The sequence below is a fragment of the Hydra viridissima genome, unplaced genomic scaffold (genome assembly GCF_058129835.1).
Source record: "Hydra viridissima isolate aposymbiotic clone 2 unplaced genomic scaffold, HvirCarnegie_v1 scaffold_9, whole genome shotgun sequence".
Taxonomy (NCBI): Eukaryota; Metazoa; Cnidaria; class Hydrozoa; order Anthoathecata; family Hydridae; genus Hydra; species Hydra viridissima.
In genome coordinates this window covers 5,586,152-5,604,655 of record NW_028324308.1, presented here as the reverse complement: position 1 = coordinate 5,604,655, position 18,504 = coordinate 5,586,152, and the positions used below count along the sequence as shown (strand labels likewise).

General features: G+C 27.7%; 2 protein-coding genes across 7 annotated transcripts; one reads left to right on the top strand and one right to left on the bottom strand.

The window, feature by feature from the left end:
- The first annotated feature begins 172 nt into the window (after nt 1-172).
- On the top strand, nt 173-1,322 carry LOC145185785 (uncharacterized). The gene has a single exon (XM_080061797.2). It carries the CDS (start codon nt 173-175, stop codon nt 1,217-1,219), a length of 1,047 nt encoding a protein of 348 aa, XP_079917923.2. The 3' UTR covers nt 1,220-1,322.
- A 1,423-nt stretch (nt 1,323-2,745) lies between these two features.
- On the bottom strand, nt 2,746-17,714 carry LOC145185750 (cyclin-dependent kinase 2 homolog). 6 transcript variants are annotated; one of them, XM_090098898.1, is made up of 19 exons: nt 17,110-17,714; nt 16,800-16,942; nt 10,476-10,581; nt 9,621-9,661; nt 7,561-7,746; nt 7,341-7,435; nt 7,032-7,111; nt 6,784-6,878; nt 6,508-6,570; nt 6,328-6,389; nt 5,473-5,534; nt 5,255-5,315; nt 5,118-5,177; nt 4,714-4,807; nt 4,483-4,537; nt 4,132-4,229; nt 3,955-4,045; nt 3,636-3,687; nt 3,276-3,469 (listed from the first exon to the last, which is right to left on the bottom strand). In XM_090098898.1, the coding sequence occupies exons 1-19, from the start codon at nt 17,213-17,215 to the stop codon at nt 3,424-3,426; spliced, it is 1,596 nt and encodes a 531-aa protein (XP_089955024.1). In that variant the 5' UTR covers nt 17,216-17,714; the 3' UTR covers nt 3,276-3,423. The 6 variants fall into 6 exon arrangements, with proteins under 6 accessions (XP_089955025.1, XP_089955024.1, XP_089955026.1 ...); XM_090098900.1 differs by having other exon boundaries at nt 16,822-16,942; XM_090098899.1 differs by lacking the exons at nt 16,800-16,942; nt 17,110-17,714 and adding an exon at nt 11,212-11,520 and having other exon boundaries at nt 2,746-3,469.
- Between the last annotated feature and the right edge of the window lie 790 nt (nt 17,715-18,504).

Here is an 18,504-nt window from a genome sequence, read left to right as displayed (position 1 = left end):
TAAAATCCCTGTGCTGTATTCAAATAACACCTACTTTTTTCTAAATAAAATTCTTTACCATTCTTTATTACTTAAATTTAATTTAGGTGATTTTAAATTAAGAAATAAGTATTTTGCACATGTTACAACTTTTATTTTCTACCAACGTTCAGTTAAAAATATCTAACAAAAAATGGGGAAAAAAAAGAAAAGTAGGAAGTCTGAACAAGCTTCTTCAATTGAAAGTAAAGCATCAAATGTAACGAAGAAAGAGTATTCTGTTGACGACTTGCTAAAACATGTCAATGAATATGTTGAAAAGTTTGAGTTTGATTTGGCTGCAAAGTTTTGCCAAAAAGCATTAGATTTAGAGCCGGAGAATGTTTCAACTCTTGTTCTGTTTGGAAATATTTGTGCAGAACTTGGTGATCTTGAAAATGCAAAAAAATATTTTTCTAAAGCTATAACTTTAGATCCACTAAAGGGACATATCAAGTATCTATATCTAGGCCAGTTGACTGAAGGCAGTGAGGCTGTGGAATACTATAAAAAAGCTATTGAAATAATGAATTCAACAATTCAAGACCAAAAAAATTCTCTATCAAATAAAGGAATAACAGAAAAAGATTTGTCAAGTGTTTACTGCTCATTAGCTGAATTATATATGACTGACTGTTGCATGGAAGATGATGCAGAAACTGTATGTGAAGCCTATTGTAAGCAGGCAATAGAATACGATAAAGAAAATTTAGATGCCTTATTAGCAATGTCTAATTTTTTGCTAAGTAAGGAAAATGTGTCTGAAGCTGAAGCTTATGTGCAAAACGCATTTACACTATGGAAACGTTTATCTGAAGAAACGTCTGAGAATGTCTCAGATGCTATTGCTTATGAATCAAGAGTTTCCCTTATAAAGTTACTAATTGAAATTGGTTCATATGAAAATGTTTCACATATTGTTGATCAGCTTATTGATGAAAATGAGGATGATTTGAGAATCTGGTATTACTTAGGTTTGTCTAAATTCCTTCTCAAAGATAGTGATAATCCACGATTTTATCTAGAAAAGGCATTAGAACTTATTACAAAAACTGGTACAGAAGATGATACTGATATGAAGAACCATATTCTTGAGTTGCTACAGGATTGTCCTTTAGAAGATATGGAAAATCAAATGAATACTATACAGGAAGAAGATATCACTAGTGAAGAAGAAAATGAAACTGAAATGGAGACATAAGAAATTTAGCAGAATAGACTGTCTTCATATTCTGCTGTTAATAATAATCTTCTTGATCATTTCAATTTGTAAATATATATTCAGAAAATTATTATTAGTAAAAGTATGTCTTTTCTATGCTCTCTGAGTTACCCCTTCTTCTACAGCATTAATCCCTTTATTTTTGCTGTTTTTTTTTTTTATTATCTCTGTATATTTTAATAGAAAATTAACTTATCTTGAGTTTTTGTAGTTTTATATTTCAATATACCTTTTTAAGTTAAGAAAAGTTTTGATTATAACTGATGTAAATAAAATGGCGTAATTCCGTAACTCATGTGACCATTTAAACTGAAATTGCTTTTCATGATTTTTCTTTCTCAATCATTCGAAGAATTGATAGTGCGCTATAGTATGAAATACTATCTAGTGTTGTTAAGAAAGCCATTAAACTTTAATAGTATGATTGATGGATATTGAGTAAGCATTGGCGTTTAGCTTTTCGGCTTTTAGCGAATAGTAACGAACTAAGTTCAAGATTCTACGTCAGTCCATTGAAATAAATCGAAATTAAAATTGTTTATATGCTTAGATATACAAAATTTTAAGATTGTAGGAAGAAGATTGCGATACACAAGACAGCGCAGAATAACTATTCGATTACAACTGTCAAACTCATGAAAATTTGTCTAATCAAAAAAGCTGTTGTTTTAGGCGTATGAGTTCTACTTTAGTAAACTTATGCTCAATATTAATCTTTAAAAAAGTATAAAGGCCTTAGTTTTTTGCCTAAAGTTTATTTACAGTAACATAAAATGAGAAAAAAAATCAAGATATTAACATAGAATTCAAATCTGGAGACAGAAGGGGTTTAAATTTTTTTTCTTCAATCCATGCTTCGACACTATGAACTGTGTAGTCAAAATTTCAACTGTTTGAAACTGCTACGATCAATCAGCATGTTTGTCAATGGAATCAAGTTAATTCGAATTGTGTAGATATTACTAAACGTACTTCATTAAAATTAAAGCAAATACAAATATTAACACCACCTTTGAAACGTGTTACGACAAACCGATTGACATACTTTTCAGATTTAAGTCTTTTTACAAAAACCTTGCTTTACCTGTCTATTACTTCGAAGTTACTTTTATCATTACAAATTATTTGCTTCTAATTTTCTAAGTTAATACTTGGTGGTGGAAATGTAACTCTGTTTTTAAGTAGTTTTTTGGTTGTGCAGAGCAGTTTCTCATATATAAACTGAAAAGTAATAATTTTTAGTTTCTATATAAGAAAGCGCTGTACTGTCGAAATATTTTTCTGCTCAAAATAAAAGTTCTCGTGAAGGTAAAAAAGCTGGCGAAACTGTTATATTTTTACAGTGGAAAACGATTGTTCTCAAAGTATCAGGCTTTAAAATGATTTATGGTATTTTATAGTCATTCATACATTACAAGAACAACATATTTATTCCATAGAATAAACAACAACTTATTTATTCCATAGAAGCTGATAATCCAAACGAAAGAAATTAAAGACAACAATACGAAAAATTTGATGCTTCTTCGGAAAAGATTCTACGAAATATATAAGTATAATCATCTTATTTTCAACCTCTTTAACGATAAAGAATGTTATCAGCATAAAATATGTACACCTCAACGACAAATATATTAAAATCTTGAAATTCCTATTGCAATAAAATCAATTGCGCATAAAAAAGTCTTAGTAAAAAATAAAAGTCACCGTCAGCACGAGCTGTAGGTGCTCATCACAGTCACACCGATCATTTTAATAGAATACATACATACATACATACATACATACATACATACATACATACATACATACATACATACATACATACATACATACATATATATATATATATATATATATACATATATATATATATACTTATATATAAATCCTCTTCTCAAATTGCTGGTTTCAAAAAAAATTTAACAACGAAATAAAGATATAAATAATGAAGGTACCGCTCACCTAAATAAATAACTTGGTTAAATAATTTATCTTGGTAGAATAAAACCAAGAAATCTTATGGAGCAAATCATTTGTATGCTATGAATTTATATGAAGAAAATAGTTTGCTGTCGTCTTATCAATATTTTCGCATTGATGGTTTCTCTTCGAGGTTACCGCATAACCGCAGTGAATACAACACGTATACACAGATACAAGGTTCAATCGTTTTATTTGTGTTAAACGAATTTACCAAAGGATTTCAATTTACTAACAGAGGAAGATCTGTACGAAAGTGATAAAATATTTGCTAAAACAAATAATATTTTAATACCAGGATATTTAAAAACTGTAAAAAGCGTGAAACTTTTGAGTCAAAATTACAACTTTTTTAGATCAAAGTTAGAACTTTAAATCAAAAAAAAAATATTTGTCCAAAAACAACAGTCACCTTTTGTGGTCTTTACACATTTTAATGCCGTTAATATTGAAAATGGATGCATCTAAATACATTATATTAAATAGTAAAATACAATACAATAACTTAAAAAAAAACGGGAAGTTATTTACTTCTTTGAACTCTCAATATAAGGCAGAAACAGTACATACATGCGAATCGCTAAACCCTTTAATTGTTTACATAGTAATAAAAAATAAATTTCTTTTAATCGATTCCCATATCAATCAAAGTTAACGATATTATAAAGCGATTTACAACCATTACCTTTTCTAACAGATTACTACATCAGGTTTTAGAAGTGGAAACTTACAATCTAAAAGGGTAAACATTTCTTTTGGAAGATCCTTAAAAAATGCATGGTTCATTGCTTCTTCTGCTGAAATTCTACTTTCTGGCAGAAACTAAAGAAATAGCTTAATTTAACACAACTTGAAATCAAAAGTATTAAAAATTATAATTCTTAGAAAAGGATAAATAAAAAACTAACCTGTAACAACTGTTCAGCTAGGCTCTCGCTATACGGGATTGTCAGCAGGCGCTTTGCTACATCTGATATTTTTGTTTTTTGATATACTTGAAAGTCACCTTTATGCGTAAAATAAAAATTGATGAAAATTTTTTTACTACTTTGTATTATTGCAAATTTTTACAAGGTTAAATATTCCATACAGGAGTGTAATATAATCATTCCAATAACATTCTAAAACCATTATGTGATTAAACAGTCTAGGTTAGCAATCTTAAGCTGTCAACAGCAGTCTAAAGACTGATGCATAAAAAGAACGTTTTGTTTTTTTGTTAAAGTGCATGATGCACAAATATAAAACATAAAGCTTACTTGGTCTATAAACACATTTCTTTGTTATTGGCCAACTTGATGGTGTACCACAAATCTGCATATAAAAAAAGTAATGTTCAGTAACTTTTATTAGCATCAATTTACCAGAAGTTGCAAAACAGATGGATAAATATAAATAATTTCTTTAGGACATGATTTATCTTTAAATTATTCACATGCAGTATGAAACAAAATTAGTAAAAATAGTAAAATAAAATTTATTTGACAAACCCGAAATATTTTTGTCAATTGATCATGTGGACTTTTCACACCAGGAAACAATGGAAAACCACATACCATCTCCACAAATATACAGCCAACACCCCTGTAGAGAGTAATAAAAAAAAATGCAGTTAATAATGGATTGGTTTAAGAAATATTTTTAGTTTTATTTAGATAATTAGCTTTAAAAAACTTATTATTTTGATTAACCATACAAAAAAACTGCTGAGCAAAAAATAATGAAACAACTATGTTTTTACAGCTATATATTAAGATTTGTTAACTATAGTAAGTCTAATCAAGAAATTCTAAAAAAAAGGTAAAAAAAACCTATAGATTGTAAATTGCTTAAACCATTTTGAAAAAAAATTTTCTTATTATATACACAATCACAATAGAAATGTTAGCATTACCACATGTCAAGCGATGTACTGTATTCTGTGGAGCCTAACAAAACATCTGGGGGACGATACCTAAAAATCACATCAAGATCATAAATTTATTAAGAATGATCTAATAAAATTTATGGCAGTATTAACAATTTTCATACCACAGTGTAACAATTTCATTAGTATATGTATGACTTGGGACCGACTTTGCACGAGCCAAACCTTTAGGGAAAAAAAAAATCAGTAATAACTGACTAATTACTTTTCATGTCTACATAGCATTTTCACTCTATAAATCTTTATTTGTATGGAAATTAAATATACTACGATTAAGAAGCTGATTAGTAGAATTTTCAAATTGCAATCAAAAGAATATTACCAAAGTCAGCAAGCTTTAACTCTCCTTTCTTATTAAGAAGAACATTCTGTGGTTTTAAGTCCCTAAATATTATTTTTTTAAAGTGTTAACACTTATTCAAAATATTAAAGTTAAAAAGATAACTTAATAAGATTTTTTTATCAGTACAGAATCCAGAGGCAAAACCTGATTTATAAACTAAAAAACATTGACATATCACAAACTACCTTTGGTTTCCAATAATCTTATAAATAATTAAACCAAGAAAGCCCTCATAAAAAAAATGATATATAAAAAAAATATGCATAAAATTGAATCAATACCTTATATTTGAAACTGTTTTTTATAGCAATTGTGTTGATTTCTTAGTTTGAACAAAAAAAATTGTAAGTTGATTATGAATCAACCTACAGTTTTTGCACAAATACTTAAAAAATTATTTACAGCAAATAACTATTTATTGTGTATTTAACATCATCCAAAAATTCAATTAAGTGAAGAAGAAATCTCCCTCAACTAATGATTTACAAAAAATATACTAGAAGAAAAAAGTTGTTAAAATTGTTTATTGTAAGATGAAAAACTTCATTCATTAGTTGGATAAAAAATTGAAGGATAAAGATAAATATCAATATAAGAAGATGCAATAGGAATATCAGGGAATTAAAAAAAGATTAATTCATTACATTGAAATCAACGCTTCTCTTTATAAAACAACTCTTATAAAGAAAGTTTTAGCAATTTAACAATATTCCTCTACTTTGCCTAAAAGTTGTAATTTTCTTGCTATTTTATAATAAGTTTTTTTTTTTTTTTTTTTATAGAAAAATCAATCAAACTCTTTTTTTTAGAAAAATCAAAAAAAAACTAACTAACCTATGAAGGATTTTTTTCTTGTGAATATATTGAACACCTCTCAGAAGTTGAAATAGTAAAAGCTAAAAAAATATTTTTTTTTGTTAAACAATATTTGAATTTAAAGGCCATTTTCTTTGTACAAGATTAAAATGAATGAAACTCAGTCGAAAGTAAAACTAAACCTCTGATGCATGTTACCTTAACATTTGTAGGGTGAAGCCCAAAAGGCCTATCTTCCAAGAAAATGCTTAAATCTGTTTGCTGAAAAGTAAAAAAGCAACTGCTGTAATTAATTATAAACCTTTTTTAGTATTGAGGGTTTTTTATACAAAAATAAAAAATAAGCAAGAATTCTTTAAGCCTACCTTCAAAACACTTCTTTATTTGCATTTTTATCTGCATTAAATTAAAAGGTAAAGCAAAAAAAAAAGAAGAGTTAAACGAGTATATAATTGGTTAATTGCATAAACATACCAGGTATTCAAAGACAAGCACAAGATGGTCCTTTGTTGGTATAATATCATGCAATGTCACAATGTTAGCATGTTTGAGCTCTTTTAATAGTGATGCTGAAACAATATAATTCAAAAGAAAAGAAACAAATAACGATTAAATCAGAAAAGAAATTAAAATCCTTAAAGTTTAGAAAAGTTATTTAACCCATGTTTAAAAAAGTTTTTTCAAAACTTTATTAGGTGGAAAAATTTATAGTGTGAGATTACCCTCTCTAATGGCTGTAAATGGAATTCCTTCTTCTTCTTGTAGACGGATTTCTTTCATTGCAACTACCATGTGGTTTAACCTAAAATCAACAGACCTTTACTTAAAGGATTTATTGAAATAAGAGGCATTAGGCTATTTATTGAAATTTTTCAAGATTTAGGCTATTCATTGAAATCCTATAAGATTTCAATAAATATCTAAAGCCTCTTATTTTAACTAAACTACTTATACCTGCATTATGACTTATCAAATAAATAAAAAAATTTAAAGTTTAAAGTTAAAATAAATTAGTTAAAACTAAGTAATACTTGCTAATCCCTTTATACACTGTAGCATATGATCCTTCACCTAGCCTTTCAAGCCTCATATAATGATCCAGCTTTCCATAGGGCTTGGAGGAGCGCTAAAATATTCCAAAAATAATTAACAACAGAATGCAAGGTACCATGAAATCAGAACTACAGCTGACAGTTTTTTAGTACTAAAATATTATAACAGTTTAACAACAGACATAAATAACTAAATTACCGTCAAAGATGATGGTGGTGAAACAACCCGACTAATTTTATTTTCATAATCAGTTTTGTCATGAAGAAGTGATTTTGAACGATTTTTTAATACATGACGATCTTTTTCAAAGAAATTTTGCATTGAAAAACCTCTAAATAATGAAGCTGGTTTTTCTTTTTTGCGTATATCATCTTTACTTATTACCTATAAATAAAAATTAAAAGTTAGTCTAAAAGGATGAACAATAAAATATAATAAATAAATAAACTATTTGTTTATGTCAGCTTGATTGTTGTGAGAATAAATACATTCTAAATAATCTTAAAGCAATAGAGAATTAAGACAAACATTTTTTTCCACCATTCTTGATATAATTGATAAAACTTTGAGCCCATCTAATCCATATATTAAAAATTTTCTTGAAAAAAAAGCGCCCAAACTTTTTTCAATGAAACTTTATAAAACTGTTTAAAAATATTAAATTAAATCTGAAATGCATATCTAGGATAAAACTGAACAAATAAAAAACTCATACAAGAACTTAAAAGTGTAAAATGATGAAAAAGCTTAAGCTAATCTATTTACTTCTATTTTTGTTTCATTATTTATACCATTACTTCATAGAAAGCAACTTCTTAGAAACAATCATTATTAAAGAAATACTTGTCTGCATTTCTTATATACTTGCTTATTATTTTTAGACTGTTACTATAAAAAATGTTAAAATAAAGACTAAAATGTCAAAGTAACTCACAGGATATATTTCTTAACAGGAATCACCTAACATTTGTATAGCTTATTGATTGGGCTCAAAACTTTCTGGTCAGATGTAATTAGCAATAACACAAGAAACACTTAACAAATTAACTCCAACATTTTTTTTATATCAAAGTTTATTGTATCATTTAAAGTTTTTAATCAGTTTGTACAGATTTTAAAGAACGCTTAGAATGTAATTGAATTTTTTTGAGAGTAGGAGCCATCATGGCCTGGATCTTGCTTTCATCAACTTTTTTCGATGCTGCTATTCATTTTTGCTTAAATTCTTTGTCATCTTCCACTGATTTATTCCTTTTCAATAAGACCCCTTTTAAAAGTGCCCAGTAACTTTTGATTACGCACTACTCAGAACATTTTGATTGTAACACTAACTTGTCTTCTTGGAGTAGTGGATTGTTCCCAAATCTGGTCAAAAGATAACTGCATTGCTGTATTTGTTAATAAATTGCAAAAGGTGTTTCTGAAGACCTGCGGTGATGTACAAATCAGAAGCCAAAGTCTTTCGAGTGATGAATGGAGCATTCTTAAGGCCACATGACAAATCGTTGCCACGTGAAGATCTTCAGAACTTTTTTCTTGGTGTAAGCTTTTAAATCCTTGCTTTTGAAAGCTTTTCTGACAAGGAAATGACTTCATTCAAACCTTTAGGTGAGATCTCTTTGAGATTGGCATGGATTTCTTGTAATTGAGTGGATGATTGAATTAACTTTGTTTTTGTCAATAGAACCTTTCTCCCTTGCATTGCCTCTTCTTCTTTCAATAGTTTGTGTCTCCTTATATCTCCTCAATATGTTTCCAACTGAAGATTTAGTGACTTTTGACAATTTTGCAACTTTTGAATGTGAGTAAGTTGGATTTCGAAGAAAAACTTTGGATAATAAAATGATAGTATTAGTAAAACACCAACACAATCAAATATATGTATATAGAATGTCGTTATAAAAAAATTTGGAATAAATTCATTAAGCATTTCTCAAGTTGTTGCTAATTATATCCTCAGCAAAGTTGAGTCCAATGAATAGTTAAAGGTCTAAATGATGCAAACAAAAATTTAAAGTTAAAATATTACATTCAACATGATTTAGCAATTTATCACTTAATACATTAACTTGAGAAGAAATCTTAATAACAGAAAGAAGTCCATAATAACTAATGATGATGATGATGATGATGATGATGATGATGATGATGATGATGATGATGATGATGATGATGATGATGATGATAATGATGATGATAATGATGATAATAATAATATTATTTATCATTTTATCTTCATTGTAGTTGACTAAACTTACGCCATTGCTTAGATGGTTTCCTTCTCTGCTCAATGGTAAAGCTAAAAAATGAAAGATCTTTTTAGGAAAAAAACTTCATTCTAGACTTAACCATTCATTGTTTAAATCCTAAAACTTAACATATCAAATGTTGCTGAAGGCTCCTTTGTAAACTTAACTTAAGTAAAATTTGCTTGTGTTAATTGTTACTTCAGGTTTTTTTTCTTAAGGTCTGTGATATATATAAACACTGGATTTCTTTATATACATAAACATTCTTGAGTATTTATTAGATACACACTATTATTTTAACTAAATAATAATAACAAATTTTAAAAAGGACAAAATTTATTACATACATTATCTTACATACATCTTAATCAAAAGCATAACATATTAAGAACATATGCATATTATTTTCACATTGCAAAATATCATAGCCCACAAATAACAAAAATTTAAGATTAAGTAAAAAACTAACTTGTAAACATTTGTAATGCAAGTCAGTTTAAAAATTAGATATTTTGCACTTGCATGTACATTATTTTTTTAAAAAGCATAAAAAATAAAGAGCATTTTCAAAAGTTGTAGGATAAGTTACTTTGCAGTTATCTGTGTTATATATGTGTATGTTTGTTTGTGTGTGTGTGTGTGTGTGTGTGTGTGTGTGTGTGTGTGTGTGTGTGTGTGTGTGTGTGTGTGTGTGTGTGTGTGTGTGTGTGTGTGTGTGTGTGTGTGTGTGTGATAAAGTTTTTTAGAAAGATCTAAAAATCATAAAATAAAAATTAAAGTCCAGGAAATTTTGATCATTATATAAAAACATAGCATTAAAAGAAACCACCTTTAATAAATCATTCTTAATAATTGTTAACAAACCTTGCTCTTGATTTAAGTTTGTTGGAACACTTAATGCGCTGGATAGCTGAGCAGTTGAAAATGGCATACTTTCTTCAATTTTCAACTCATGGGTTTTAAGAAATACCTGGAAATAATTGAACAACATTTTTTAACTCAATGCAACCTCCAAAAAAATTTCATGCATCCATTGTAATGTAAACCATTTTAAAAATAGTAACTTTAAGAATTATGGAATAAAACAAAAATAAAGATAAGGATTTAGCCATTAATTATTTTTTATCAATATTTTATCTTAAGAATAAATATGAAAAGCTTTTAAATAACTTTATTTACTTACAAATGTAATAATTGTTTCATTTTATAATATATATGCTAATAAAAAAAAAAAATTTATCATCTTAAAAAATAAATAAACCAAACTGTAATAAAAAAAAAAAAGAGAGAAAGTCTTGTTCATCAGTATCTGATCTCATATTAAAATTAAACTAATTTTAATATGATTTTTTTTACTTTACATACTCCATATCTATATAGGAAATTAGTACATCCATAAACATAAAAGTTAATCGCTAAGAAGTGTATCAGCTTTTGACAAAATTTAGACAGACAATGCATTATCAAAACACCTCATATAAACAAAATCTAAGATAAGAAGAAGCATCTAAATATCTTGATACCTATCTAGCATAAGATTTTACAACGGTACTATTACGAACGGATTTTAAAGTACGATAAAACGAGGATATAGATATACCTGAAGAGTTTCTTTAATACACAGGTAAAGTAAAAAAGCAACCAAGCTACAATTTTGGTACGAATTTCATGTTATTAATAATAATTATTCATTTTAACACAATATTGTTTCATTGATTTGGTAACATATTTGTTTTCCTTTTGACGTCAGATTCTTTACTTGGATACTATTGTTTACAAACGTGGACTGATTATTTCCTCTCCGGTGTAAATAACATAAAAAAGTATCAAATATTTTTCAAACTGCGTTTAGAAATGACATTTAAAAATCGTTTTCCGTGCCTATTGTTCTACTAACAGTACTCTATTTGAAAATATTAGATCTTTGGTTGGTTTTGGAGCAGTTTCGAAGATTTAAAATTTACCGCCGTTATGGATATAAATAGGTATAACATAAAATGTAAAAAAAAAAAAAAAAATCACTATCCCTTTTGTTTAGCAAACGATAACAATAGAAACTTATTATATAGTTTATTAGAAAGTTATTTTTCTACTTTTCATCTTTTGGAATTTTCAGAATTTGCACAGAGCGGAAAATTCTTAAAATTTACATTTTTCCAATTTTTGGCTTTATATTAACTCAGTTGTTGTGTCATCTTTTTATCCAAGCTTGTTCAGAATATTTAAATTGTTTCCGTTTTTACTTGAAAACAATTCTATGAATAATATGGATTACATAAAACAGATTCGTGGTAATTTTATTGAATCGCAACAACAATAATCAGTACAAAAACCAATATTTAACCTTAAATAGAAAAAGTTGTTGTATTTTATAAAGAAATAAGAGCATATCGAGTGCCGTATTATTGGTTTTAATGAGCTAACTTAAAAATTTAACTAGACAAAATACCATGATTATCAATTATAAATCTTTACAAAACTTTGTAAATGGGTAGCTCACCATCCAATCATCAAGTAAAACAATTTGTAGTCAATAATTGTGCTGGTTTTTTTCATTATTACTTGTATCCAACAATTGATAGAAATCCAAAAAAAGTTTAAATTGCTTTCAAGACCAAAAAACCTGCTCTTATGAGTTTGTTAAAATTATCTTACACAATAGGAACATTATCCCAAAGATTGGTTTTCAAACACTTTTAGTGGTGATATATGAAAATGATTGGTGCAAAAACTGTATCTATAAACTTTGGAAAAGTTTTTTTTCAATTTTTGATTGGTACATTTCAATTGGAAAAACACAATTTTACTTAGAGATATATTTTAGTTAAAGGATTTGATCGAAGCATACACGTAACTAATTACAGCTTTATTTAACTGATTGTAGAAACAATTCATTCTGTAATCAAGAGATGTCGCAAGTTTTGACGCACAATCAGTTTGATGGTGCATTGATACAAATTATCAAGTTATTATATTTCCTAAAGTTCATCCAAAAGGAATTGCCTCGCCAAGATGATATCGCGATAATAACTTAAAAATCTCATTTCATTTGAATACGTATTTTATTACGAATTTAATACATAGCGTATTTTATAAACATATCTAAAAAAAATATTGAGGAATATTTTATATTGGTGACTTTTTTTTTACTTTTTGTTAATGACTTTTCAAGGTATTAAGATATAAATCTTAATACCTTGAAAAGTCACCAACAAAAAGAGGGGACATCCTTTTTTTTACCCATTTCCTCAGTGAGCCTCCCCTTTTCTTAGTTTAGCTTTACCCCCATATGAATAGCCCTGCTGAAGAAATTACTTAAAACTCCAATCTGAAAAATAATTTAGCTTAAACTTCAATTTTTAAATTCCTTAGACATGCGATCCTGCTTACTATACTAGAACTGTAAAGAAAGTACAACCTTTTTACCATTTGCATCGGCCTATAGTGATGCCATTACACACCAACTTAAATGGGAATCTCTAATTTGACTAGGATACCGAAATTTGCTTCCTTTTCAACCAAAAAGTTTTTTTGAATTAAAAATTATATTTATTGGAAATTCCTCTCTTTAATAAATTTAGTTAAAAAGGACTAACATTTAATCATTTGACAAGACAACGCAACAAAAACAACCGTTATATTTTAAAGGGTTGTCATAGATCAGGAAGTCACTATAGTTGTCCAAGATCAATCATTCTTCAGCTGTTGGTAATATTTCGTTATCATTCATCTTTTAATGAATGTTAAAAATTTTGTTTTATTTGTTGTTATTGTTTTTGGAATCCTATATGAGCCAAAACTCGCCTTCATTATAGAAAAGTTAACTTAACAACAATCGTTGAATGTGATCCCAAACACAAACTAACCTTTAAAAAAGGTCCACGTTAATCATTCTAGAACCCAATTACCAATTCTAGTAATTTATCTGACAAATAAAATCTTGAACGTAAAAAATATATTTTTCACTCCGTAAAAGATTTTTATCCACTAAATAAAAGCACAAAGAATTAAAATATAATTTCATTTAATATTTAAAAAAATAAAAAATCGTAACATATGGCTTCCGTAGTTTTATTCATAGTGTTAAAAAACAAACAAAGTGTCTTCTATTTTTTGCTTTTCTCTTTTCTTTTATTGGTAAAGTTTGAAACTTTAGTTATCGCGTGTTATCGCAAAAATTATCGTAAAGTATTCTTAAGTCTCAAGTGCGTGAAGAATTGTCAAAATAATTATTCTATTTATCAAATATCTAATATGTTTTTTAAATCATGTTAGATATTTGAAAAATGTATAAATTGCAACCTCCCTTAAAACTTTTTTATCCTTTAGATTTCTTTTAGGCCTCTTCTAAGAAAAGTTATTTCTTCCTTTAATACACCATCATGTGATAACATAAACTGCATTCATAAAAAGTTCTGTAATTTGTCTCTTACATTATTGATATCAATAGAAGATGCTACCGAAGAACTTTTTTAGCTACTGGAATACATTAATCAGGCTTTAAAGTTAGGTTAATTAAAAAGATTTTATATATATATATAATATTTATCTAAAGATGTCCCGAAATTTAAATGAATTTTTTGTGTTTCTTTCTGTACGGTATCTTACGCCTGTGTTCCATGCATCCTGGGTCCGAACTAGAACTGGGTAAGACTAATTTACACGTGAACCTGGGTATGATAATTTACACGTTTTGAAAACAGGTTCAGGTCGTTGAACATTTTTTTTACAAATATTTTACCTTTTTTATTACAAAAATTTAAAAGTTTTACCCTTCATTGGTCGCAATTGCATTTTCGGGACTGAGTTATAAATGTAACACTTTAAAATGATGAATTGAATCTTAAAGAAGCAAAGTTAAAAACGAGTTACGTTTTTGAAAACGCACTGATGTCATCCTATAGGACATCAGTGTCTTATTAAAAAAAACACCATTCATACTTATCAAATTATTCAAAATATAAAAATAAATATACATTATTCACTCCTTTTTGTCATTGTTACTTAGTACTATTTAATTTAAAAGTCTCTAAAAATGTGGAGACTTCAAATGTTTCAAGTTTATTTTGTGCTGCTAATTTCCTCCGCGTTTTTTTCTAGGAACCGCTAGATTTGGTTCCGAGGTACTACAGTACCACGGTACCGCAGTAGTTGTTCCTTCCGAGTTTCGAGTGGCACATAGACGGAACTCGGACGAACGGCAAGTTTCTTGGTTCTGACCATTATTTGCATTCCACTCAATAATACAATTACTATTTCAATGTTTATTTCAATTTTAAAATGTTTAAGTTTTTGAAAGTTATAAAATTAATTATTATATGTATTTAAAAGTATGTTAAGAAAGAAATTTTCGAAAACTTCTTTTCATAAAAGATCGGAAACAATTATTTCAAAACATAAAACTCTACGAACTTTAGGACAAAAATAATATAATTAGATTAATACAAAATTTAAGTAAAACAAAAAATTACCTCCTCTTGTCCACAATTTTCTAAAAATTGCTTTGTCGGGATGGCTCTTAAAATCTTATTTCACTATCATGAAATTTCAGCTTAGTGAAAGAAAAATATTTTGGTTCGCAAAGAAAGTTTAAAAAGCCCTTCCAATCAAAAGCTGATTTCAAACAAGATTTCCACCTTTTTTTCTTTAAGGTCAAACGTTACTACTGTGTACTCTTTAATCTGAACTTTGTTAAGCAAAGATTTGTTTTGGCGAAAAAAAAAGCGAAAATTATAGTAATACTAATTCATAACATATTATAATAATATTGCAATGATTAAATTTTAAGCCTGGCTCATTCACTGAAGATTAAACATCGGTTGGAAAAATCAAATAAGAAACATTTTTGATCATAATTACAGTGGCTATAAATTCTTTGTCCAAGTAATAATAACAATAAAACGATGATAAGAAAAATAGCGATGGAGTAATGATAACGAAAACACCAACAACAAAAAACAACAATAACAACAACTAAAGTCAATGATAACAGTAATAATTACAATAAAAGAAAAAAATAGAAATAATGTTATCACCACTAATGTTAAAAGCAATAACAAAAGCATAAGAAAAAGAATAATACTAAATGAGTGAACATTTTTGAAACATATACATCACCAGTAGAAAAATATTTCTACACCATTTTGATTAGTCATCCATTAGAACATACTAAAAATTTCATTTTAATTTGTTGATTTATATCTCGTTTACCAGCTGTTTCAAATTTTTGTTACATCTGTAATAATAGTAATAATTGTAAAAAGAAAAAAAGTTTAAAAAATATCTAAATTTAAAAAAAGGACACCCCAGGACAAAAAGTTCTTTAAAAATTCTCTAAGAGCTCTGTAGACTTTTGAGATTCTCTAACAGTTTTATAGAACTCCTCTAAGATTCGTTTAGAATTCGAATCCCAGTTTTGAAACATTATAGAGCTTTTAATCCTGGCACAAAAAAGTCCATAATGTTTGACAATATAACAACATTTAAATCGCAATTTATGCTATTCATAAATACTTAATTACGAGAAAGCAAAATGTTTAATCATGATTTTATTTGCAGTGTCTTGCTTGTAATACAAATATAATCATCGGCTTTAATAGCAAACACTGTAACATCCCCCCACTATGGCATCAAACAGCTATTATAGCAGTACTGTCTCTAATCTTTACACCGTGATCAAACATGCATCGTGTTTCAATGCTTATTTACGGGAAAGTTTAAAGTAATGTTCACAGTTTTATTGTAAGTAGGAAAACTGACTACAGATCGGAATTAAAGAATGAAGGACATACAGCAGCAACACTAAGCTACTCAAAATTTGAAAACTTAAATTTTAAAAGATAAGAAAGTAATTATGAATATTTAAAATGGTTCTAATTGAATGCCATTTGTTTTACAATTAAATTGGCGCATATCTTCTTATAAAATGCATTAATACTGGATTGAAGCCAGCAGAAATAAAAAATTTAACAAAAATTATTCTTCGTCATCAAATTACAAAACAAAAATAAATGCATGAAGTACATAAAGCGCGTAAAGTCATGAGCTACAGAACGCATTTTATTGCTTTTGTAATTTGTCTCATACTAATCAACATTTTGTCTTGTTTTATCAGTTCAATAATTTTTTTGCGAAATTTTGCTTGGTTATGTTTTTTATGACTTACTTCAAAATGATAAATTAAATTACCTTTCTAAATGTCAACACTGACCTCAAGTTGAATCGGAAATTACTGGAACGACATTTCTTCATACTGTTGTAGGATATCTTTTTAATCAGGCCCAGTTTTTGAAGGTCATGAATGCTTTCTTCATTTTCATTTACATTCTTTCCTGAAAAAACAAGTGGAGTCAAAACGACAAAAGGAAGATAACACGGTATTATAAAAACTTTCATCGATAATTATTTGTTTATAATAGTTTGGCTAAAAGGTAAACTTTAGGCTCTTGTAAAAACAAATAAAAGGTGAAATTTAATTTCAGATTTGGTTATAACTAACCATTAAGTTTGTAAATTTGTTTTCCGGATACAAAGACTGGTTGTCCGGTTACTAAAGTTCGTTTTCCGGGTAATTTGGTATGTTGTCCGGATACAATGCTTCCCATGGTTAACTTAAAAAAGGTAGAGTTAAATGCATTGTCCTAAAAGTTGTATTACTCATGAAACTTGTGTAGATTACGTTGTAATTATCTGGCCAATATTTCTCGTGACGAGCAAAATAATTTAGTTACAATCATCGTTCATTAACTTTTCGATAGTTCATCAGATATAACAAATATATGTTGAATTAAAAGGAAGCAGATTTTAGATTAATCTTCAAGATTATTCTGTGACATTTTGTCTCAAATGAGGCAATTAAACTTCTAATTCTGTGGATGATAGTTTCATTTGAAGAAAATCGCCTAATTTTGTATGGTAGTTAAGGTGACCAGCTTGTATTTGTTTCAAGGGCATTATACTAGCCTTGGCTGCTTCGTTATTTGGAAAGCTTACACCACTCCAACTTTTTACTTCCGTCATTCCCATTCCTATCCTCTGTCAAAGAATTTTTTCTATTAAGCTAATAAATATTTTCATATATAATTACTAAAATATTCCTATAATTATCATTCGAAAATAGACTAAGGATTGTCCTATTGGGCTTTGACAATGGATTTTAAATAATATCTTTTTGTGATAAAAATAAATAAATTTGTTCAAGAGTTCTCTATATCTTGTAAAAAAGTTAGAAGATCAAATCATTTAAATTCTCAAAAGTTTACATCAATAAATAATCACAACATTCAAAGGTAGCAAAAGGAACTTTTTTTTAACTTCTTTTATCTACTGAAACCTTCCTGATTAAACTGACAAAACTTTCCAACAAAAAACCATCGACGTGTTTACTACCCAAGTTAAGCAAAAAATGTAAGCTATCAGGATATTGTACCACCAACTGGTTGATAACTAAATTTATTGAGCGTGTAATACTAATGGTATTGATTTAAATAAAAGAAAATTACGGAATTAGATGATTAGATAAAGAAGTTGTTTCCCATATGTCAAAATTCTTTTAAAACGTGGTTTCTATACGTCGTGTTTTACAGTGAATAAAAGACTGATAGAAATAACAAAAAAAACATCCCTTATATTTTTATGTTTATAAATCTCATAAATCAAAAATTTATCAAAAACAAATGAAGAATTACTAGCATACATTTTTTTATAAAACTTTAAAGTGTTCTCCATTTGTTTCCTTTTATCTTTTGTTTAATTTTTTATATTATATTTAACTTTTTTGCTCTTTGATCAAAAATGTTTGTCTGTAAAAGTTAATTAAAAAGTCTTCTAATTTTCGCTTATTTAGAAATTTTTTTCTCGTCTCGGTCATGCCGATAAAAGGCTTTAATTTGCT